The 23,351-nt window shown below is 61.3% G+C and overlaps 1 protein-coding gene and 1 long non-coding RNA gene across 2 annotated transcripts; both read right to left on the minus strand.

Annotated features, from left to right (window-relative positions):
* Positions 1 to 497: 497 nt before the first annotated feature.
* Positions 498 to 9,446, minus strand: LOC123369167 (phosphatidylinositol transfer protein alpha isoform-like). The gene is given in 10 exon segments (XM_045014527.1): positions 498 to 1,788; positions 1,949 to 2,027; positions 2,122 to 2,244; positions 3,515 to 3,558; positions 3,561 to 3,584; positions 3,587 to 3,623; positions 5,773 to 5,850; positions 7,503 to 7,586; positions 8,305 to 8,463; positions 9,426 to 9,446. Coding segments are annotated over 9 exon segments (645 nt in total). The 3' UTR covers positions 498 to 1,788; positions 1,949 to 1,952.
* Positions 9,447 to 11,879: 2,433 nt separating this feature from the next.
* LOC123368551 lies at positions 11,880 to 23,141 on the minus strand. Its single transcript, XR_006578819.1, has 3 exons — positions 23,023 to 23,141; positions 21,786 to 21,877; positions 11,880 to 11,939 (listed from the first exon to the last, which is right to left on the minus strand). It is a non-coding gene; the product is annotated as an uncharacterized LOC123368551 (long non-coding RNA).
* Between the last annotated feature and the right edge of the window lie 210 nt (positions 23,142 to 23,351).

Below are 23,351 nucleotides of genomic sequence, written 5' to 3' on the forward strand. Positions count from 1 at the left end.
CAGCCCAGCTCTGCCGGTGCCCCTCACTCCCGACCCGCAGCCCCTGCCAGCCCAGCCCTGCCGGTGCCCCTCACTCCTGACCCGCAGCCCCTGCCAGCCCCGCCCTGCCGGTGCCCCTCACTCCCCACCCGCAGCCCCTGCCAGCCCAGCCCTGCCCCCCAGCTCTGCTGGTGCCCCTCACTCCTGACTCGCAGCCTCTGCCAGCCCTGCCGGTGCCCCTCACTCCCAACCCGCAGCCCCTGCCAGCCCAGCCCTGCCCCCCGAGCTCTGCCGGTGCCCCTCACTCCTGACCCGCAGCCCCTGCTAACCCAGCCCTGCCCCCCCCCAGCCCTGCAGGTGCCCCTCACTCCCGACCCGCAGCCCCTGCTAGCCCAGCCCTGCCGGTGCCCCTCACTCCTGACCTGCAGCCCCTGCCAGCCCAGCCCTGCCCCCCCTGCTCTGCCGGTGCCCCTCACTCCTGACCCGCAGCCCCTGCTAGCCCAGCCCTGCCCCCCCCCAGCTCTGCCGGTGCCCCTCACTCCCGACCCGCAGCCCCTGCCAGCCCAGCCCTGCCCCCCCCCAGCACACAGCTGAGTTGCGGTGCTGGGGGGGCAGTGGAGTGGGGTAATTGCAGGAAGCTCTGGGGTTGCATCATGAATCTCTGAGCTAAAGAAACCGGCGCAGAGCGAGAGCTGGTGGCGGGGAAAGCGAGGGGGTTTCACCCGGGGCAGGCGGATTTCCCAGAAGCTTTGTCCTAAGGAGAATGTCGGTCTCACCCCATCCTATCTGGGCCCCTCACCTGACGCTGGGGCTGGGCACAGGACCCCTCGCCGGCGCTGGGCCGTGGTTTCCCAGATCAGCCTCACGTGAGCTGCTGGCTTTAAGTGAAAGCACCAGGCGAAACCAGCTGTGCCCGGCACCGGGGCTGTTTCTGGTCCCTTTTCCCCGGAGCCGCATCATGGGCAGCGCCTGGGCCGGGACACCCCTCCGGGCACAGCCCCCCAGTTCCCCCCCCCAGGCGGCCGCCACTGGTTCCTGCCTCCAGCCCCCCCGGGAGATCCCCCCACGGGCCCCAGACGAGGCACCCGAGCCCCAGCTCAGAGCAGAGCCCAGGAGCGCTGGAGCCAGGCGGGGGCCCCACCTGTGGCCCCCCAGCGCAAGGAGGCTCCAGGTGGGGTAATTTGCATATGGGGAGGGGGTGTGGCCAGCCCGTGGCCCCACCCAAGGGAGGAGGAGTGGATTCCCAGAAGCAGGGGGGCCCCCACAGGGAACTTTCCCCCCACCCCGCCCCCAGCCGGGCAGGTGGTTTCCAGCAGTTCCCATATGAGAGGCAGTTTCGGGCCAGGACCCACTGGGCATCCCCGGCCCGGCAGCCCGCGGCGCCCCCCAGAGCGGAGCCCCCAGCAGCGTCGGCCACAGCTCGGGTCTGACAAGCTGAGTTAGAGAACGTGGGGGGGCCCTGGGGGCAGATCCCCCCACTGCCCCCACCCCGGGCGCATGGAGCCCATTAGACGCCGCCCGGCCCGGGGTATCCTCCCCTCCCCGACCCTGAAAATCAGCCTCCGGGGGCTCCCTGCTCCCCCCGCCATGATTCCAGGGGGGACAGGAACGTGCTGGAACCTGGGAGAGCTGGGGGGGTTGCCAGGGCCAGCCCCCCCCACTGCCCCTGTCCCACCAGAGCTCACTAGCCCGTGATCAGTCGGGGCAGGGGGTCCCCAGCGCCTCCAGCTGGACGGAGAGAGAAGGGGGATCCCTGGGGTCCCACGAAGGCAGCTGGGTCCTCGCTCCCAGGTGGGAGGGGGCAGAGTCCTAGGGGAGACGGGGGCGTTAGCAAGAGACCGGGGACCCCAGATCCAGCCCCCCAATTCCTGTCCTGAGAGCCCCTCACCCCTCAGCTCAAAGCCCCAATCCAGGGAAGGTGGACAGCTGGGGGAGTCCTCCAGACCCAGCGCCCCCTTCCCCCACGTACCACGTCAGTGTCCTGCTGGCACCGGCCGGGGGTCACTCGTCCCGGCCGTCAGCCCCCGCACTGCGCCTTTCTGCCTCATCTGCAAGGGGGAGAGGGCGGGGTTAAGCCCTGGCTAGCCCCGCCCCCACAGGAACCTGCCTCCCCCCCAGGGGGCAGATCCCCCCCGCCCCCACCTCGTCCAGCTCCTTCTGCGTCTCCTCCTCCATGCGGCGAATGTCGTCCATGCTCAGATCCACCCGCTTGTCCAGCCAGCAGAAGAGCTGCCGGTTGAAACTGGTGAAAAGCCGTTGCTCTTGCTAGGGGCAGAGACAGAGCGAGCGTCATATTGGGGGGCCAGAGGGGCCAGAGGGGCCAGGCCCCGTGTCCCGTTCCCCACCCCTGAGCCAGCGAGCCCGGCCCGGGGCGGGGGGGAGCCGGCGCCCCCTGGGGGGGAAGGGCCCCGTGTCCCCGGCCCGGGGCGGGGGGGAGCCGGCGCCCCCTGGAGGGGAAGGGCCCCGTGTCCGCAGCCCGGGGCGGGGGGGAGCCGGCGCCCCCTGGAGGGGAAGGGCCCCGTGTCCCAGGCCCGGGGCGGGTGGGAGCCGGCGCCCCCTGGAGGGGAAGGGCCCCGTGTCCCTGCCCGGGGCGGGTGGGAGCCGGCGCCCCCTGGAGGGGAAGGGCCCCGTGTCCCCGGCCCAGGGCGGGTGGGAGCCGGCGCCCCCTGGAGGGGATCAGCCCCGTGTCCCTGCCCGGGGCGGGTGGGAGCCGGCGCCCCCTAGAGGGGATCGGCCCCGTGTCCCTGCCCGGGGCGGGTGGGAGCCGGCGTCCCCTGGAGGGGAAGGGCCCTGTGTCCCTGCCCGGGGCGGGTGGGAGCCGGCGCCCCCTGGAGGGGAAGGGCCCCGTGTCCCCGGCCCGGGGCGGGTGGGAGCCGGCGCCCCCTGGAGGGGAAGGGCCCCGTGTCCCTGCCCGGGGCGGGTGGGAGCCGGCGCCCCCTGGAGGGGATCAGCCCCGTGTCCCTGCCCGGGGCGGGTGGGAGCCGGCGCCCCCTGGAGGGGATCGGCCCCGTGTCCCGGCCCGGGGCGGGTGGGAGCCGGCGCCCCCTGGAGGCGAATGGCCCCGTGTCCCGGCCCAGGGCGGGTGGGAGCCGGCGCCCCCTGGAGGGGATCAGCCCCGTGTCCCCGGCCCGGGGCGGGTGGGAGCCGGCGCCCCCTGGAGGGGATCGGCCCCGTGTCCCCGGCCCGGGGCGGGTGGGAGCCGGCGCCCCCTGGAGGGGATCGGCCCCGTGTCCCCGGCCCGGGGCGGGTGGGAGCCGGCGCCCCCTGGAGGGGATCGGCCCCGTGTCCCTGGCCCGGGGCGGGTGGGAGCCGGCGCCCCCTGGAGGGGATCAGCCCCGTGTCCCTGCCCGGGGCGGGTGGGAGCCGGCGCCCCCTGGAGGCGAATGGCCCCGTGTCCCGGCCCGGGGCGGGTGGGAGCCGGCGCCCCCTGGAGGCGAATGGCCCCGTGTCCCGGCCCGGGGCGGGTGGGAGCCGGCGCCCCCTGGAGGGGATCGGCCCCGTGTCCCTGCCCGGGGGCCGCCCGGCGCCGTCTCACCTTGTGTGTGAATTGCTGCAGGCGGCCCTGCAGGCCGCACCAGGGAAGTTCACCGTCACCAGCTTGTAGCGCACATGTGGGGAGACCCCTTGTTCCTGGCCAATTCCCCCTAGGAAAGGACACGAGGGACGTAAGAACGGAGCCGCCCTGCTCGGTCCATCCCCGCTGGAGCCGGATCCAGTGTCCAGCTCGGCGCCCAGCCCCAGCCGCTGCCGCCCGACCAGGGCCCCAAGGGACATCGCCTCAGCCCTGCCAAGGGGCAGGATTTGTTGTGTCTCAAGGGACACCCAGAGCAGGGGCTGCGTCCCGGCCCATCCTGCTACTAGCCAGCGATGGACCCATCCTGCTACTAGCCAGCGATGGACCCATCCTCCAGGAACGTGGCCAGTTCCTGGTTGAAGCCTGTTATAGCCTTGGCTTCACAGCATCCCCCTGGCACCGAGTTCCCCGGCTGGCCGGGCGTTGGGGGAAGAAATACGGCCTGTGTTTGTTTGAAACCTGCTGCCGACTAACGTCATCGGGTGACCCCTAGTTCTTGTGGTAGGAGCAGGAGTAAATAACACTCCCTGTCTACTTTCTCCCCCCGTCAGGATTTTATAGCCCTCTACCATACCCCCCTTAGCCGTCTCTTTCCCAAGCTGGCCAGCCCCCGTCTGACCAATCTCCTCCCACAGCTGCCGTTCCAGACCCCTCACCCTTTGTGCCCTTTGCTGAACCTTTTCCAGTGCCCGTGGGTCTGCTTCGAGGTGGGGCGACCAGATCTACACAGCGGTCAAGGTGTGGGCGTCCCATGTGTGATGAACGGGGATTCTCCCTTGTTATGTTGTAGGTGAGCCTATGTGAGTCTTACTCTTTGGCATGAGAGCCGTGTGTGCCTCAGTTTCCCTGTGTGCTGCACCAATGCCCAGGTGGTGGGAATAGGGGTGTGTGACTTGCGGGGGCTGCTCCAGCTGCCTGCAGGGATGCTGTGGCCCCACCAGAGACCCAGGAGGGGGATGACACCAGGTGACTCTTGGCCCGGGTGAGACAAAGGCCGGAGGAGGAGCAATGGGCCGGGCAGGGGCCAGGCAGCTGGAAGCGAGTCGGTCTGGGCTGGCTTGGGGGGGGGGGGGCGGGACCAGCCCTGGCTCTGGGCCCCCCTCCCGCCAAGTTGGACTTGGCTGAAAGTCCCTGATTTCTGTGCTAACGAGCTCTGCCCTACGCGGCGTTCCTGTCGCCTAATAAACCTCTGTGTCACTGGCTGGCTGAGAGTCACGTCTGCCTGCGCAGTGGGGGGGCAGGACCCTGTGGCCCCCCCAGGACCCCGCCAGGGCGGACTCGCTGTGGGAAGCGCACGGAGGGGCAGAGGAGGCTGAATGCTCCCAGGAGAGACCCAGGAGGTGAAGCCGTGGGAGCTTCTTGCCCTGCAGACAGGCTGCTCCGAGGGAGAGGAGGCTCCCAGAGTCCTGCCTGGCTTGGTGGGGAGCAGCTCCAGAGCAGCGCCCGGGGGCTCCGGGACACAGGGATTTATGAGGCAATATGAGATTTTCTCTCTCCCTTTCCTAATGGTTCCAACATTCTGTGGCCGTTCGGCTGCGGCTGCACGTTGAGGGGCGCTTTGCAGAGAACCATCCACAGTGACTCCAGGATCGTCCTGGAGTGGGACCAGCTGATCTAGAGCTGGGCTGGGGGGTTCCAATGTGCAGGGTTTGCATTTCTCAGCACCGAATTTCACCTGCCAGGTTGTTGCCCAGTCCCCCAGTTTTGAGGGACCCTTTGTCGCTCTTCGCAGGCTGCCTGGGACTGAACTACCTTGAGGAGTTTTGTATCGTCTGCAGATGTTGCCACCTCCCTGTTCACCCCTTTTTCCAGATCGTTTATGCCTGTTGACTGGGACGGGGCCCAGCACAGGCCCCTGGGGGACCCCACGATTTACCTCTCTCCAGGCTGAGAACTGACCGTTTATTCCTGCCCTTTGTTCCCGTCTTGTCACCAGTGACCGACCCACGCGGAGACCTTCCCTCCATCCCCTGGCAGCTGACTTGGCGAAGAGCCTTTGGCGAGGGGCCTCGTCCACGTTCCCTATATCCCCTGGGTCCCCCTTGTCCACCTGTCGACCCCCCGTAATTCTCACGTTGGGGAGGCTGATTTCCCTGCACAGACGCCGTGTTCAATGTGACGACGCAAACAGGAGCAGACATGGCACCGCGAACCCAGGAGTCCGGGTTCCCAGCCCCTCCCCTCTCTCTCCCTGATCTAAGCCAGTAGGCAGCAGGTACCTTCCAGGCTGGACCGAGTGGCCCTCGCCCCGTCTTCACGGAAGTGAAAAGAGCCGGATCTTCGTCTGCTTTGTAACCCTGGCACAGAGAGAGGGAGGGAGGGAGGTGCTGACCCGCCTCCGGACACCCTGCAGTCAGGGCTGGGCTAGCAGGGGCTGCGGGTCGGGAGTGAGGGGCACCAGCAGGGCTGGGGGGCAGGGCTGGGCTGGCAGGGGCTGCGGGTCGGGAGTGAGGGGCACCAGCAGAGCTGGGGGGCAGGGCTGGCAGGGGCTGCGGGTCGGGAGTGAGGGGCACCGGCAGAGCTGGGGGGGGCAGAGCTGAGCTGGCAGGGGCTGCGGGTCAGGAGTGAGGGGCACCGGCAGAGCTGGGGGGGGGCAGGGCAGGGCTGGCAGGGGCTGCGGGTCAGGAGTGAGGGGCACCGGCAGAGCTGGGGCGGGCCGGGCTGGGCTGGCAGGGGCTGCAGGTCGGGAGTGAGGGGCACCGGCAGAGCTGGGGGGGGCACGGCTGGGCTGGCAGGGGCTGCGGGTGGGGAGCGCGGCGCACCGGCAGAGCTGGGGGTTGGGCTGGGCTGGCAGGGCCTGGGGGTCGGCTGTGTGGGGCACTGGCAGGGCTGGGGGTAGGGCAGGGCTGGCAGGGGCTGCGGGTCGGGAGTGAGGGGCACCGGCAGAGCTGGGGGGGGCAGGGCTGGGCTGGCAGGGGCTGCGGGTCGGGAGTGAGGGGCATCGGCAGAGTTGGGGGGGGGGGCAGGGCTGGGCTGGCAGGGGCTGCAGGTCGGGAGTGAGGGGCACCGGCAGGGCTGGGGGTGGCAGGGCTGGGCTGGCAGGGCCTGCGGGTCGGCAGTGAGGGGCACTGGCAGGGCTGGGGGGGCAGGGCTGGGCTGGCAGGGGCAGCGGGTCGGGAGTGAGGGGCACCGGCAGGGCTGGGGGTAGGGCTGGGCTGGCAGGGGGCTGCGGGTCGGGAGTGAGGGGCACCGGCAGAGCTGGGGGGGGGCAGGGCTGGGCTGGCAGGGGGCTGCGGGTCGGGAGTGAGGGGCACCGGCAGCGGTGGGGGTAGGGCTGGGCTGGCAGGGGGCTGCGGGTCGGGAGTGAGGGGCACCGGCAGAGCTGGGGGGGCAGGGCTGGGCTGGCAGGGGCTGCGGGTCGGGAGTGAGGGGCACCGGCAGGGCTGGGGGGGGCACGGCTGGGCTGGCAGGGGCTGCGGGTCGGCAGTGAGGGGCACAGGCAGGGCTGGGGGGGCAGGGCTGGGCTGGCAGGGGCTGGGGGTCGGGAGTGTGTGGAACCGGCAGGGCTGGGGGTAGGGCTGGGCTGGCAGGGGGCTGCGGGTCGGGAGTGAGGGGCACCGGCAGAGCTGGGGGGGGGCAGGGCTGGGCTGGCAGGGGGCTGCGGGTCGGGAGTGAGGGGCACCGGCAGCGCTGGGGGTAGGGCTGGGCTGGCAGGGGGCTGCGGGTCGGGAGTGAGGGGCACCGGCAGAGCTGGGGGGGGGCAGGGCTGGGCTGGCAGGGGCTGCGGGTCGGGAGTGAGGGGCACCGGCAGGGCTGGGGGGGCAGGGCTGGGCTGGCAGGGCCCGCGGGTCGGGAGTGAGGGGCACCGGCAGAGCGGGGGGGGCAGGGCTGGGCTGGCAGGGGCTGCGGGTCGGGAGTGAGGGGCACCGGCAGAGCTGGGGGGGCACGGCTGGGCTGGCAGGGCCTGCGGGTCGGGAGTGAGGGGCATCAGCTGTGGAGGGGCTCTCACCTCCTCGGACACCTGGGTCCGGTCAGCGATGTCTATGTGAACGACTTCCACGTCCTTCCATGTCTCCGTGTCCAGACCGTGAACCTGCCCCGGGCAGGGAGGGAGCCGTCAGCGAGGGGGGAGCAGAGCATTATGGGTAAGTGGTCTCACTCCTAAGGGGGGACACCCACCCTCAGGGCTCTCCCCTGCTTTGGCCTCCTTCCCCGGGGGCTGGGCTGATGGGGGGGCACCGGGGGCGGGGCTGACAGGGGGCGGAGCTAGGGGACCTGGGGGCGGGGCTGACAGGGGGGGAGCTAGGGGACCTGGGGGCGGGGCTGACAGGGATGGGCTCTAGCCTGGCCATGGGGGGCACCAGGCGCGGGGCTGATGGGGGACGGGGCCTGGCCTGGCCATGGGGCGTACTGGGGGGCGGGGCTGGGGGCACCGGGGGCGGGGCTTATGGGGGGTGGGGCCTGGCCTGGCCATGGGGCGTACTGGGGGGCGGGGCTGGGGGCACCGGGGGCGGGGCTGACAGGGGGTGGGGCTGGGGGCACCGGGGGCGGGGCTGACGGGGGGTGGGGCCTGGCCATGGAGTGTACTGGAGGCGGAGCTGCCAGGGGGCGTGTCTGGGGGCGGGGCTGATGGGGGACAGGGCCTGGCCAGGCCATGGAGTGTATTGGGGGGCGGGGCTGCCAGGGGGCGGGGCTGGCGGTACTGGGGGCGGGGCTGATGGGGGACAGGGCCTGGCCAGGCCATGGAGTGTATTGGGGGGCGGGGCTGCCAGGGGGCGGGGCTGGCGGTACTGGGGGCGGGGCTGACTTACATTGTCCTGGGTGCCCAGGTCGGGTTTGTGCCACGTCTCGATCTTGAGGATGAAATCGTCCCTCCTGCGCTGGTTCTGGGGGGCGAGGCGCAAGTGGGGGGCGGTCGCAGAGCCCAGAACCCCACAGACCCCCCACCCCAGTGATGAGCTCCCACAACCCTAAGAACCCAGGCGTCCGGGCTCCCAGCCGCCCCAGACCCGGTAGGGAACCCCACGTGCCTGTCTCCCCCCACATCCTGCCCCCGACTGACCCCTCCTCCCCCTCCCCCTCCGGGGTAGCAGCAGCAGCCCGGGGCTCGGGGGTATTTAAAGGGCCAGGGCGGTAGAAGCAGGCAGAGCCCCAGACTTTGTAAATAGGCCCCAGAGCCCCCGGCCCTGCCCCAGGGCTCCAGCAGGGGGGCTCTGGCGGCAATTTAAAGGGCCGGGGGTTGCAGCCCCTGCTGGGAGCCCCAGGGCCTTTAACTTGCCCCCTGGGGAAGCCGGGCTGCCCCGTTAGCAACCGGTTCTACGCGGGCATCTACTGCCCCCGCCAACACCTCCCGCGGGGCAGACACAGCAAGACAACGGGAGGCCAGATCCCGGGGACGGAGTCCCAGGGGGGATCCCCCACCCGCACGGCACTGACTGTGAGAACTGCAGCCCCAGGCCCCAGGCCAGCAGGAACGAGAGAGAGAGAGAGAGAGAGAGAGAGAGAGAGATGGGGAGATTAGCAGCTAACATCAACAGCAGAGAACCCAGGCGTCCGGGCTCCCACCCCCCCATCCGGCCAGGTGTGTGGCTGTCACGAAGTCTGGGGCAGTCAGGGCCCTGCACCCCCCTCGTCCTGCGGTTCCCCGGGACTCTCAGCCAGCCGGGAACACAGCAGGGTTATTAGCCGACAGGACAGTCCCAAGCAGGGCTTGTAGGTACAACCAGGACCCCCCAGCCAGGTCCCTCTGGGGGGAGCCCAGACCCCGGTTCTGGGCTCGCTCTGTTTCCCCAGCTAGCTCCAAACTGCACCCCCCCCAGCTGTCTCACTCCTCCCCCGGCTCCTCCTCCAGCCTTTGGCCAGTTTCGGGGGGCAGGTGTCACCTGGCCCCACCCTTCTCTCGGCTCAGGTATCGTCCCTCAAGTGAAGTCACCCCCTGATATCCCAGCCCCATCCAGCACCAATGCAGACAGTGCCAGTAACGCCCCCCCTCGCAGGCACTGCCAGTAACGCCCCCCCGTCGCCCCCCCTCGCAGGCAGTGCCAGTAACACCCCCCGTCGCCCCCCCTCGCAGACTGTGCCAGTAACGCCCCCCCGTCGCCCCCCCTCGCAGGCACTGCCAGTAACGCCCCCCCGTCGCCCCCCCTCGCAGGCAGTGCCAGTAACGCCCCCCCGTCGCCCCCCCTCGCAGGCAGTGCCAGTAACGCCCCCCCGTCGCCCCCCCTCCCAGGCAGTGCCAGTAACGACCCCCGTCGCCCCCCCTCGCAGGCAGGGCCAGTAACGCCCCCCCTCGCAGGCAGTGCCAGTAACGGCCCCCCCGTCGCCTCCCCTCGCAGGCAGTGCCAGTAACGCCCCCCCGTCGCCCCCCCTCGCAGGCAGTGCCAGTAACGCCCCCCCGTCACCCCCCCTCGCAGACTGTGCCAGTAACGCCCCCCCGTCGCCCCCCCTCGCAGACTGTGCCAGCACCACTGGTGAGGCCCAGGGGCTGGCGGACGGCTGGATCATCCCCAAAGCCAGCATGTCCCTGACCTCTCTTTCCAGGTCCAGGGCAGTTTTCCCGGTGACCCGAAAAGGGGAGCATCTTATAGGGGGATGTGACCCGGTCTCCACCCGGTGGACAGTCAAATTAGTGCGCCCAGGCTGGTTGGAAAACAGCTGTCGGTATATAAGAACATAAGAACATAAGAAAGGCCGTACCGGGTCAGACCAAAGGTCCATCTAGCCCAGTATCTGTCGACCGACAGTGGCCAATGCCAGGTGCCCCTGAGGGAGTGAACCTAACAGGCAATGATCAAGTGATCTCTCTCCTGCCATCCATCTCCATCCTCTGACGAACAGAGGCTAGGGACACCATTCTTACCCAGCCTGGCTAATAGCCATTTATGGACTTAGCCACCATGAATTTATCCAGTCCCCTTTTAAACATTGTTCTAGTCCTAGCCTTCACAACCTCCTCAGGCAAGGAGTTCCACAGGTTGACTGTGCGCTGCGTGAAGAAGAACTTCCTTTTATTTGTTTTAAACCTGCTGCCTATTAATTTCATTTGGTGACCCCTAGTTCTTGTATTATGGGAATAAGTAAATAACTTTTCCTTATCCACTTTCTCAACATCACTCATGATTTTATATACCTCTATCATGTCCCCCCTTAGTCTTCTCTTTTCCAAACTGAAGAGTCCTAGCCTCTTTAATCTTTCCTCCTATGGGACCCTCTCTAAACCCCTAATCATTTTAGTTGCTCTTTTCTGAACCTTTTCTAGTGCTAGAATATCTTTTTTGAGGTGAGGAGACCACATCTGTACACAGTATTCGAGATGTGGGCGTACCATGGATTTATATAAGGGCAGTAATATATTCTCAGTCTTATTCTCTATCCCCTTTTTAATGATTCCTAACATCCTGTTTGCTTTTTTGACCGCCTCTGCACACTGCGTGGGCATCTTCAGAGAACTATCCACGATAACTCCAAGATCTTTTTCCTGACTCGTTGTAGCTAAATTAGCCCCCATCATGTTGTAGGTATAGTTGGGGTTATTTTTTCCAATGTGCATTACTTTACATTTATCCACATTAAATTTCATTTGCCATTTTGTTGCCCAATCACTTAGTTTTGTGAGATCTTTTTGAAGTTCTTCACAATCTGCTTTGGTCTTAACTATCTTGAGTAGTTTAGTATCATCTGCAAACTTTGCCACCTCACTGTTTACCCCTTTCTCCAGATCATTTATGAATAAATTGAATAGGATTGGTCCTAGGACTGACCCTTGGGGAACACCACTAGTTACCCCTCTCCATTCTGAGAATTGACCATTAATTCCTACCCTTTGTTCCCTGTCCTTCAACCAGTTCTCAATCCATGAAAGTGTTGTGTATTTGGTTGTCAGGGGTTTTGTTACTATGGCAACTGAGTTAGACTATTAAGGGATAGCTCAGCCGGTTTCAACCGGCTGAGTGAGCTCTCTGTGTCTGTAAATAAAATGGAGGTTTTGGTTAGCTGTCTGCTCTCTGGCCTCAAGTGATTGCTTCCTACACCGGCTGCCCCAAGGATATAACAGAAAGGACCTTTCCTTTTATCCCATGACAGCTTAATTTACGCAAGAGCCTTTGGTGAGGGACCTTGTCAAAGGCTTTCTGGAAATCTAAGTACACTATGTCCACCGGATCCCCCTTGTCCACATGTTTGTTGACCCCTTCAAAGAACTCTAATAGATTAGTAAGACACGATTTCCCTTTACAGAAACCATGTTGACTATTGCTCAAGAGTTTATGTTTTTCTATGTGTCTGACAATTTTATTCTTTACTATTGTTTCAACTAATTTGCCCGGTACTGACGTTAGACTTACCGGTCTGTAATATAGATGCAGCACCCCTCTGATCTCAGCCTGCTGGGCCAGGGTCAGCTGATCAGAGAGGGGAATCGCCTCCAGGGGGGAACCAGCCTTTGTCCCTGGGAATAGATCCACTAAAGGGTCATCTCCCTGCTCCTCCCAGTGTCCACACACGGCCAACACCACATTCCCCCTGTCATAATATGGCTTCATCATATGCACACGGTACACCCGGCAGTGGTGCGCCCGGTTCGACAGCTCCACCACATAGTTTACCTCATTTAGCTGGTTGACAACCTTGAAGGGCCCTTCCCAGGTGGCCTGGAGTTTGAAGGCCCCCTTACCCGCCTCCCATATAACAGTTCGAAAGGCGAGAACCCGGTTGTGACGTTATTGATATAAATGGGGACCATATAGAACATGGGTTGCAACCAAGGTCCTGTAGTGGCTCCAAATCCTAAGTAAAGGGGGTCATATAAGGTGTCTAAGACCAGGTTCTGGGTTGCTGATTATAATTATGCTGTCTATATGTCTGTATCATTTTTAGTTGAAGTTATGAATGTTGGCTCTATGCTGTCTGTATTTCAAGTTTGTGCTGTGCTTCTGGGGGAAGCCTCCCAGACAAGCTGGTGTTAGCTCTGCCTAGCCTGTTTGATGGCCCATTAAGGACCGTCAGCTACACAATGGACCCATGGAGAGAAGGCAGACACGCCTTGTGACTCAGCAAAGTATGCAGGGACTGGCCCATGTGACTCCAGGCTCCATTTTGCTGTAAATTTCCACAGTGAAGACAAAGAGATTCTTACACCTGGAAAAGTCTATATAAGGCTGATGCTTCATCTCCATCTTGTCTTCAATCCTGCTTCTGACCTCTGGAAGGACTTTGCTACAAACTGAAGCTCTGCACGAAAGGACTGTTGACCCATCCCAGCGGGGGATGTTCCAGAGACTTGATTTGAACCTGCAGTTTACTCCAGCACTGCTGCAAGCCTGAACTAAGAACTTTGCCATTACTGTATGTAATTGATTCCATTTAACCAATTCTACCTCTCATCTCTACCTTTTTCCCTTTGTAAATAAACCTTTAGATTTTAGATTCTAAAGGATTGGCAACAGCGTGATTTGTGGGTAAGATCTGATGTGTATATTGACCTGGGTCTGGGGCTTGATCTTTTGGGATCGAGAGAACCTTTTTCTTTATTGGGGTGTTGGTTTTCATAACCATTCATCCCCAGGACGAGTGCACTGGTGGTGATACTGGGAGACTGGTGTGTCTAAGGAAATTGCTTGTGTGACTTGTGGTTAGCCAGTGGGGTGAGACCAAAGTCCTTTTTGTCTGGCTGGTTTGGTTTGCCTTAGAGGTGGAAAAACCCCAGCCTAGGGCTGTGACTGCCCTATTTGAGCAATTGGTCCTGATTTGGCACTCTCAGTTGGATCCCGCCAGAATCGCTCTGTCACAGTGGCGTAGTCGTGCTTGGATCCACAGAACCAGGTCAATTAAGCTTTGGGTCAGAACCCCACGCTATCCAAATTTTAACTTTGGGATTGAGAGTTTGGTTGGTTAAAGATCAGTGACCATGCGACAGAGAGCATCAGGAAAAGCAAGGAAACTGCAAGCCTTGAGAGACAGTCTGCAGTTTGATTATGAGCAAGAACTGGCAGAAATTCGAATGGAGAAAGAGGCTGATGAGAGAAAGAAAGAAGTTGCTAAGAGAGAAGAAAAAGCTCGTAAGAGGCGTCTGGAGCTGCTGGCTGCTGAGGAGAAAACTCGACAGATGCAACAGGAGACAGCTAGACTCCAGCTCCAAGTCAAAAAAGCAATGGAAGAAAAGCAGAGACTGTATCCTCTTGAAAGTCCAGTTGGTAACAATGTTGGTATGTTGTATAACTCTGAGCAGTTGTCTGGGGGTAACCAAATGTACCCCAACAATGCCACCTTTTATGTCAATGCTGTTACTGTGGGTTCAGTAGGGGGTGGCCCCATAAATTGTGCCAGTGCTATGGATGGGAATGGTAATGGAAAATTCATAGAGTGTGTAAAAGTCAATGGTAAAAGCTGTTTAGGGCAAATTATGGCTTCTAACATCACTCTTGTTAGAGCAGATCTGGTCAAAGAGGAAGATTATTTACCAAATCAGAGTGTGAATGTTGTGATCCTCTGTGAGTTTACTGTCCGTGTGCCTTTAGCCAGAATCCACCTTGAGTGGAATGGGGCTCAGCATGAGGTGATAGCTGGCGTCAGGAAGTTATTGCCTAAAGATCTTTTAATTGGGGAAAATGTTAAAGCTTTGTTCAATCCAGGTAGCCAGTCACAGGAGAGGAATAATCTTAAACCTGTGTCTATTGTGGGCAATAATTTGCCTGAGGTGGGTTGCTCCAAAGGTTTGTCTGTGCAAAAAAGCAGTGTGTCTGGGAATGAAGTTTCTGAATGTCTGTCTGATGTCTCAGAAGGGAATCTGGAGTTAGATCAAGAGCAGAAAGATCTCATTGGGGAGGAAAAGGTTTCTCAGGAGCAGATTAAAGTAAATGGTCAGGTTAAAGCCCTAACTGAGGAAGGAAAGGGTAAATTTGTAATGGGTAATGGATTGGTGGCTAGTGCAGCTTGTAGAAGTAAACCTGAAATGGGTAACTGTGATTTGCTAAAAGTAGCTCAGTGTAGTGAAAAGAGCAGCAGCTTATCTGTTGGAAGAGGCAATGTGCCTGGCAGGGAAAGTTTGGAGGAGCCTAGGCAGCCTTGTGAGCTGATGGCTTTGTCTAATCAGCAGTTTGGGAAGGGAGGGATAGTGGAAGATGAGTGTCCATATCCCTTACCTGTTTCCTGTGTGGAGAAATGTGACAGTGAAGGGAATGTGCCTGTGTCTGTCAGGGGTATTGACTTGCCTATGAAGGAAGCTACCCCAGTCTCCAAGCAGTTGTCTGTGAACAGCCCTGTGTGCTGGGACAAGGGAAGTAAAATCCCAAGCTGTGTGTCTGGTAAAGGAGAATGTGTCTCCGGCTCTTCTGTGTCTGTGGAGCAGACAGAAGGTGCCTGTCAGCCTGTGATGGTTGAGGGTGATTCAGTTGTCTCGAAGTTGGTTGTAAATACAGCTAAAGCCCAGGAAGGGAATGGTCCTGAGTTTGGGTCTGCTGGGGAGAATGGCACTGTGACTAGGTTGCATCCAGTTAGTGTCTTAGCAAAATCCCAGAGAACAGACAATTCTGGTGCTTGTGGTTTGCCAGTTGCTCATGTGTGGTTGGAAAAGGGTGCAGCAACTCTGTCTGATCAGGGTGATACCCCAGCCAGGGCACAAGGAGAGCATAAAGGTGATTTAATTGTGTTACCGACTGACAGTTTGACAACTTGTAGCAAGAAGGAAAAGATTCCTGAACTTGTTCATGGCCAAGGGAAGGAGATTGTTTCTAACCTGTTATCTAGAAAGTCTGTAGCATCTGTGGTTGCTCAGGGAAGTGTTCCTGTAGAGCAAGCCCTAGGTGAAGAGGGGAAGGGCAGAATTTCTGTGAGGGGTGAATTGCTGCTTAGAGAAGCTCCTAGGGAAAGGAATCCTCATGGTAGCCTGTGCAAGCAGTTTACTGCAACTGAAGGGTGTAAAAGTGATTTAATCAAGAAAGTTTCAGTTCCTAACAGCCAGAAATTTTCTGTTGTGAATGGATCCACTGACTTTCCTTTTGAGAGATCCAGTGTGGGCAGCTTTGAAAAGGTCTCAGGTGGAGTAGAAGCTGTTAAGGAAGTTGAGCAGCCCTATAACCACCTGGCTGTGTGTGGCCAGCTTGTTGGTGGGGAGACAATGCTGTTGGGACAGGAATGTCTCCATGCTGAATCTGTAAGTGAGCAGTCTGTGCTTCAGGATCTGAGGACAGATTCAGTTACTGGTGTTTCAGAGCAGAACAGTTGTATGGCTAAATGCTTGAGGAGGCAGGGGAGAGCAAGCCAGCTCTCACCCTTAGACTCTTTGGATTTGTGTGGTACCTCTGTGAGACAAAGTCCAGCCTTGGAATCCATAGCAGCTGAAGAGTTAAAAGCTAGTGTCTGTGTTGATGCGAATTACTTGGCTGGCAGGGAGAAGACAGAATTGCTAATAGCTGTTAGCACAGAGGGCCCGCCCCATCAGCCAGTGAATTCTGTTAAGCAAGAGAAATCAGGGTTTAATCCAGAAGGAAAGAGAAGACTGAATTTTGCAAAGGGAAGCCACAGGTTAACCCTAAAATGCCCAAACTCCAATGGTATTGAGCCAAGGGTGTGGCATGACAAACATGATTGTAAATGGACACTTGCAATGAATTTGTTGTTATTGCTAATGCTAATTTTTGTAACTAATGTGTTGCTATGGCCAAGAACTGTAACAATGTACAATGTGCCTAATCTTTTGGAAAATCCCTTAAACATGTTGAAAGGAATACATGAAAACACACTTTATGTTAAAGGGCCTTGCTATACTGATGTTTCACAGTTAATGCATGTAAACAGTGTTGGAACTTTTCACAGGGGAAAATACATTCCAGACCTGATGTGCTGTATGAAAGGGGAAACTGAGGCACACTACCATATTGCTTTCATGGCTAAATGCCAAGATTCCTGTACTATGAACAACCTCAATATCTACATTGGTTTAATGTTATTTGGGTTCAAAACATTGGCCAGAACTGGTATGGATAAAGTAGCTATTTTCTTTAGCTCTTGGCAAGATCACATGAAACATACAGGAACCATGCTGCAAAAGCTAACCAAGTTATACCTTGAGTTTGTAAAGAGATCCATTCATGTTATTGAACATGACTTTGATAAACCATTTCGGTTATACACTGGTACGGCCTCTAGCCCAACACTAGCTGTAGTGAGACAGACCCAAGGAAAGGGGGCTCTTGGGATGCAGTCAGCGATGTTTTGTCATCCCTTCCTGCATCAATTTTGCGTTGGGGGTGTGACGTTATTGATATAAATGGGGACCATATAGAACATGGGTTGCAACCAAGGTCCTGTAGTGGCTCCAAATCCTAAGTAAAGGGGGTCATATAAGGTGTCTAAGACCAGGTTCTGGGTTGCTGATTATAATTATGCTGTCTATATGTCTGTATCATTTTTAGTTGAAGTTATGAATGTTGGCTCTATGCTGTCTGTATTTCAAGTTTGTGCTGTGCTTCTGGGGGAAGCCTCCCAGACAAGCTGGTGTTAGCTCTGCCTAGCCTGTTTGATGGCCCATTAAGGACCGTCAGCTACACAATGGACCCATGGAGAGAAGGCAGACACGCCTTGTGACTCAGCAAAGTATGCAGGGACTGGCCCATGTGACTCCAGGCTCCATTTTGCTGTAAATTTCCACAGTGAAGACAAAGAGATTCTTACACCTGGAAAAGTCTATATAAGGCTGATGCTTCATCTCCATCTTGTCTTCAATCCTGCTTCTGACCTCTGGAAGGACTTTGCTACAAACTGAAGCTCTGCACGAAGGACTGTTGACCCATCCCAGCGGGGGATGTTCCAGAGACTTGATTTGAACCTGCAGTTTACTCCAGCACTGCTGCAAGCCTGAACTAAGAACTTTGCCATTACTGTATGTAATTGATTCCATTTAACCAATTCTACCTCTCATCTCTACCTTTTTCCCTTTGTAAATAAACCTTTAGATTTTAGATTCTAAAGGATTGGCAACAGCGTGATTTGTGGGTAAGATCTGATGTGTATATTGACCTGGGTCTGGGGCTTGATCTTTTGGGATCGAGAGAACCTTTTTCTTTATTGGGGTGTTGGTTTTCATAACCATTCATCCCCAGGACGAGTGCACTGGTGGTGATACTGGGAGACTGGTGTGTCTAAGGAAATTGCTTGTGTGACTTGTGGTTAGCCAGTGGGGTGAGACCAAAGTCCTTTTTGTCTGGCTGGTTTGGTTTGCCTTAGAGGTGGAAAAACCCCAGCCTAGGGCTGTGACTGCCCTATTTGAGCAATTGGTCCTGATTTGGCACTCTCAGTTGGATCCCGCCAGAATCGCTCTGTCACACCGGTAGATTCCTGGGGTACCTCCCTGTACGCAAACAGCAGGTGAGGTAAGTACTTGTCCCAGTCCTGTGGGTGCTGGTGCATAAATGTTTTTAGCATCATCTTTAGCGTCCCGTTGAACCTCTCCACCAGCCCGTTGGTCTGGGGGTGGTACGCTGAGGCCCAGCTGGGTCGGACCCCACATTTCTCCCACAGGGACTGGAGCAGGTCCGACATGAAGTTGGACCCCTGGTCCGTTAAGACTTCCTGGGGGAACCCCACCCGGCTGAAAATGGTCAGCAGCGCATCCGCCACGGTGTCTGCTTCGGTAGAGGACAAGGCCACCGCCTCAGGGTATCGAGTGGCGAAATCTACCACCACCAGGATGTATTTCTTCCCTGACCGGGTCGCCTTGCTGAGAGGTCCCACCATGTCCATGGCCACCTTCTGGAAAGGCTCTTCTATGATGGGCAAAGGCCTCAGAGCTGCTTTCCCCTTGTCCCGGGCCTTCCCCACCGGCTGGCAGGGGTCACAGGATTGGCAGTACTGTCGGACATGGGTAAAGACCCCAGGCCAGTAAAAGTTCTGAAGCAGCCTATGCCTGGTGCGCCGGATTTCCTGGTGCCCGGCGAGGGGGATGTCATGGGCCAGGTACAGGAGCTTGGGGCGAAACTTCTGGGGAACCACCAGCTGCCTCCTAATCCCCCATGACTCCACCTCCCCGGGGGGAGCCCATTCTTGGTACAGGAACCCCTTCTCCCACAGGAACCTCTCCTTGCAACCTCTCCTCATGGTCTGTGCTGCACTGAGGTTGGCCTGGTCCCTGGGCTTCTGCAAGGAGGGATCCTTCTGCACCTCGGCCTGGAACTCAGCCACTGGGACAGGGATGGGGACCTGCTCTCTCTCACCGGCTGGGTCTGAGGCTGCAGCCTTCTTGAGCCGTGTTCTTGGGCGTTCCCTCCCCACCAGGTCAGGGTCCTGCGCCTCGGGCAGAGTACCTTCCCCGTTGTCGGAGCGCAGTGCCCTGCGCCGACTCTGACTACGGGTCACGACCAGGACACCCCGGGCGTTGCTTGGCCAGACCTCCAGGTCCCCCCCATTAACACCTCTGTGGGCAAATGGGGGTGTACCCCCACATCCTTGGGTGTGATGGAGCAGGGGCTGTCTGTGTGCTTGGTAGGCAGAGACAGGTCTGCAGCTGTAACATGAGCCTGGCCTGGGGGAGGGGAGGTCTCACCTCTGGCTGTAGCTAGACAAAGGGAGGGGGGAAGTGGAATCAGTCTTCGGTTGGGAGCTGGGAGGTGGGTTCCAGGGGATCCTAGGCTGGGATCTAAGCACCCTGAACCCCCCAGAAAGGCCAGATTGAGGGGTCCTGGCTCTGAACCCAAGCTGGGCTGTATCCTGTGTTCCTGTTGTTCAATAAACCTTCTGTTTTACTCGCTGGCTGAGAGTCACTGTGAGACCAGGAAGAGGGGTGCAGGGCCGGACTCCCCCACACTCCGTGACAATCATCCTTGGGGCCCCCCTTGGCCCCCCATTTCAGGTGTACCCTCACCACGGGCACCTTGAATGGGGTCCCACCCACACCCATAAGGGTCAGGTAGGTGTCAGGCACCATCCGATCTGGGGCCACCACCCCGGGCCGGGCCAGTGTCACCTCTGCGCCCGTGTCCCAGTACCCAGTGACCTCCCTCCCATCCACCTCCAGGGGAGCAAGGCACTCGCTCCGGAGGGGCAGCCCCGTGCACACCCTGTAAACCAAAAACTCGGAGTCTGGAGCATCCAGCCCCCCAGAGGAGCAGACCTGGGGCCCTCCTCCCTCCTTCCCAGGTGGTACGCAGCCAGCCCCCCTTTCCTGCGAACGCTGCCCCTCGTCCGATTGGGTCTTTACCCAGTTAACCCTCTGTGGGTTGGGTCTGCTCGGTCTGTCCCTGAGCTTGGGGCACTGGGCCCGTATGTGGCCTCGTTGGCCACAGTGAAAGCAGCCCATGTCTCGTGGGTCCCCTTGATTGGGTCGGACGGACCTGACGCTGGATGTTCCCCTTTGGTGGGGGTTCTCCATAGGCCCCCGCTGGGAGGTCCCATGGTGACTCTCTCTCTGCGTTGAGGCAGGCCTGCTCCTTCGAGACTCCTCCCGTCATCCCCTGCCCGACTGTCCACAAACTCGTCGGCCAGCTGGCCTGCGCGCTACGGGTTCTCCGGCTTCTGGTCCATCAACCACAGCCTCAGGTCGGATTGGCACTGCTCATACAGGTGCTCCAGTACGAATAGGTCAAGCAGGTCCTCTCTAGTTTGGGCCCCAGCTGTCCACTTGCGGGCGTACCCCTGCGCCCGGTTGACCAGTTGTAGGTATGTGACCTCCTGGGTTTTACGTTGACTCCGGAACCTCTTCCGGTACATCTCCGGGGTCAGCCCAAACTCGCGGAGCAGGGCCTGTTTGAACAGTTCGTAGTCCCCCGCCTCCGCCCCTCTCATTCGGCTGTACACCTCCACGGCGGTGGGGTCCAGTAAGGGGGTGAGGCACCGGATCCTGTCTGCAGGGTCAACCTGGTGCAGCTCGCAGGCATTCTCGAAGGCCGTCAGGAAGGTGTCTATGTCCTCCCCCTCCTTACGCCGGGCCAGGAAGTTCTTACCGAAGCTCTTTGTAGGCTTGGGCCCCCCCTCACTCACCGCAGCCGGGGCCCCGCTGCTCCCCAGCCGGGCCAGTTCCAGCTCATGTTTACGCTGCTTCTCCTTCTCCTCCCGCTCCTGCTGGCGCTGGTTCTCCTCACGCTGACGCTGTCTCTCCCGTTCCTGCCTCAGTTCTTGCCTCCTTAACTCGAGCTCTTCCTGTCTCAGCTCCCTGTCATATTCCAGCCGCATCCGTTCCAGGGACGGGGAGCTCCGCCGGGACGATCCCCTGCTGGCCGCCGGGGTCAGGGTGCCCTCGGTTTCACTGGGCTTCCGCCAACCCCTCCCCTAGGTATAGGGGGGCAGGGTCTCGGGGTGGCCTCGGCAGCAGTCTGGCCCCCCCCAGCCATGTCAGGGCCCAGGGCCCCCACTGTGTCCGCTGGGCGGCTTCCCTCTGGGACAGGGCTCGGTTCACCCAAGCGATCCGTCTCCTCCAGCTGGGCGATTCGCTGGTCTTTGGTGGACCTCCCAATGCGCAGCCCCCTCTGCCTGCACAGCTCCACCAGGTCTCTCTTAAGGTGCTTAGCAAACATCTTCCTGCCGGCCCCTCGCCAGCCTGTGCTCTCAGCTTCCCACCGGTTCCAGGGGGACCCCTCGTGCACCAGCCCTTCTTCAGGTCACCCCCTCTCTGCCAGGGTCGAGCTGCAGACTCCTCCGCCCCTGGGACTGCTCCTGCGATCCCCCCGGGGGACCCTGTTACTGCAAAGTCCTGCTCTCTGGTCACACTCTCCCAGGGGTTAATCGCCCCCTGAAACCGTCTCTCTCTGTCTCTTCAGCCCACCTGGCCCCCGTCAGTCCCCCTTCGTTTTACTGCTCCCCAGTCACTTACTGCAGGAAGCGCCGTTCCCGGGGTGCAGTCGATCCCACCGCTGCCACCAGAGTCATGGAGTGTAGGGAAGTCCGGCCCTGCCCCCCTCTTCCTGGGACCCCCAGTGACTCTCAGCCAGCCAGTAAAACAGAAGGTTTATTGGACAACAGGAACGCAGGATACAGCAGAGCTTGTGGGCACAACCAGGACCCCTCAATCAAGTCCTTCTGGGGGTTCAGGGAGCTTAGACCCCAGCTTGGGGTTCCCTGCACTGCACCCCCCAGCCCCAAACCGACACTGACAACCCCTCTCCAGCCTTGTCCAGCTTCCCAGCAAAGGTGTTGACTCCCCCTCCCCCTGCCTGGCTCAGGTCACAGGCCCTCACCTAAAGTCACCCCCTGCCCTCCCCTCCCCCACACAGACAGGCCCTGCTGCGTCACACCCGCCCCCATGCAGCCCGTCCCAGTAAAACTCCCCCGCCCCCGCCCCAGGCCAGCGCCCGTTGCAGGGGCTCACCGGGGCGGCAGCAGGGGTGGGACTTCCAGGCCTTCTCGTGGCACAGCAGGGAGCCCTCGGGCGCCAACATCTTCACCAAGCCGGGCACCTTGCTGTGGGGGGAGCACGCGGGGCTCAGAGCCAGGGGCCGGGGCTCCGCCCCACTCCACCAGCCCCACCCCCACCCTGGGGGCGCCTCCCACCTCCCCAGCCCTCCCTTGGAGAGCAGCTAACTCCCCGGCCCCCACCCGCCCCACCCGCCCCACTCACCCCACCAGCCCCGCCCCCAGCTCCTAACTCCCCCGGCCCCCACCCGCCCCACTCACCCCACCAGCCCCGCCCCCAGCTCCTAACTCCCTGGCTCCCACCTGCCCCACCAGCCCCGCCCCCAGCTCCTAACTCCCCTGGCCCCCACCCGCCCCACCAGCCCCGCCCCCAGCTCCTAACTCCCCCGGCCCCCACCCGCCCCACCCACCCCACCAGCCCCGCCCCCAGCTCCTAACTCCCCGGCCCCCACCCGCCCCACCAGCCCCGCCCCCAGCTCCTAAATCCCCTGGCCCCCACCCGCCCCACCCACCCCACCAGCCCCGCCCCCAGCTCCTAACTCCCCCGGCCCCCACCCGCCCCACCAGCCCCGCCCCCAGCTCCTAACTCCCCTGGCCCCCACCCGCCCCACCCACCCCACCAGCCCCGCCCCCAGCTCCTAACTCCCCCGGCCCCCACCCGCCCCACCCACCCCACCAGCCCCGCCCCCAGCTCCTAACTCCCCTGGCCCCCACCCGCCGTGCCGCCCCTTCCCCCCACATCCCCCTGCCCAACAGCCCCCGAGTCCCGCTGCCCCCGGGTCACTCGCCTGTGCAGGGGGTGGCGTGTGGGTGCACGGCCGGCCTCGCCCGGCGCTCGCTGGCCAGCACCTCGATGCCCTCCCCACCCCCCGTGTTCCTGCTGGCCCCCGCCACTGCCAACAGCTGCCCCACCTGGTACTGGGGGGGGGACGGCGTGAGTCCAGCGCCCTGCCCCCACGCAGCCAGTGCATCCCCCCGCCCCTCCGGCCAGGCCATGCCCCGCCCCCTCCGGCCAGCCCATGACCCCGCCCCCTCCAGCTAGCCCCGCCCCCTCTGGCAAGCCCATGACCCCGCCCCTTCAGCCAGCCCTGCCCCCTCCGGCTAGCCCCGCCCCTCTGTCCAGCCCATGACCCCGCCCCCTCCAGCCAGCCCATGCCCCGCCCCTCCCAGCGGGCCCCGCCCCCGGGTCTCACCGCCTCCAGGGAGCAGGGCAGCAGCGCGCGGCTGCGGAGAGAGAAAGGGGGGCGGGGTCAGAGCCGGGAGCCCCCAGCGCCCCCCCACTCACAACTCTTTGATCAGCACCATCCCGCGGCTGCGCCGGAAGCAGGAAGCGCCTCCGCGGCGGGGCCCCGCCCCTTGACGCTACTTCCGCCCTTACTTTGCCCACAGTCCGAGCCCGGCATCGGGGGGGGTCGTCGATGACGTCATCGCTCCGCGTCGGTGGGGAGGGGCGGGGCTCAGGGAAATTCGCGGGTCCCTTCGGGGGCGGGGCCTATCCCGGCTCCACCCTCCCCGAGCTGCC

Source organism: Mauremys mutica, chromosome 4 (genome assembly GCF_020497125.1).
Source record: "Mauremys mutica isolate MM-2020 ecotype Southern chromosome 4, ASM2049712v1, whole genome shotgun sequence".
NCBI classification, from domain to species: domain Eukaryota; kingdom Metazoa; phylum Chordata; order Testudines; family Geoemydidae; genus Mauremys; species Mauremys mutica.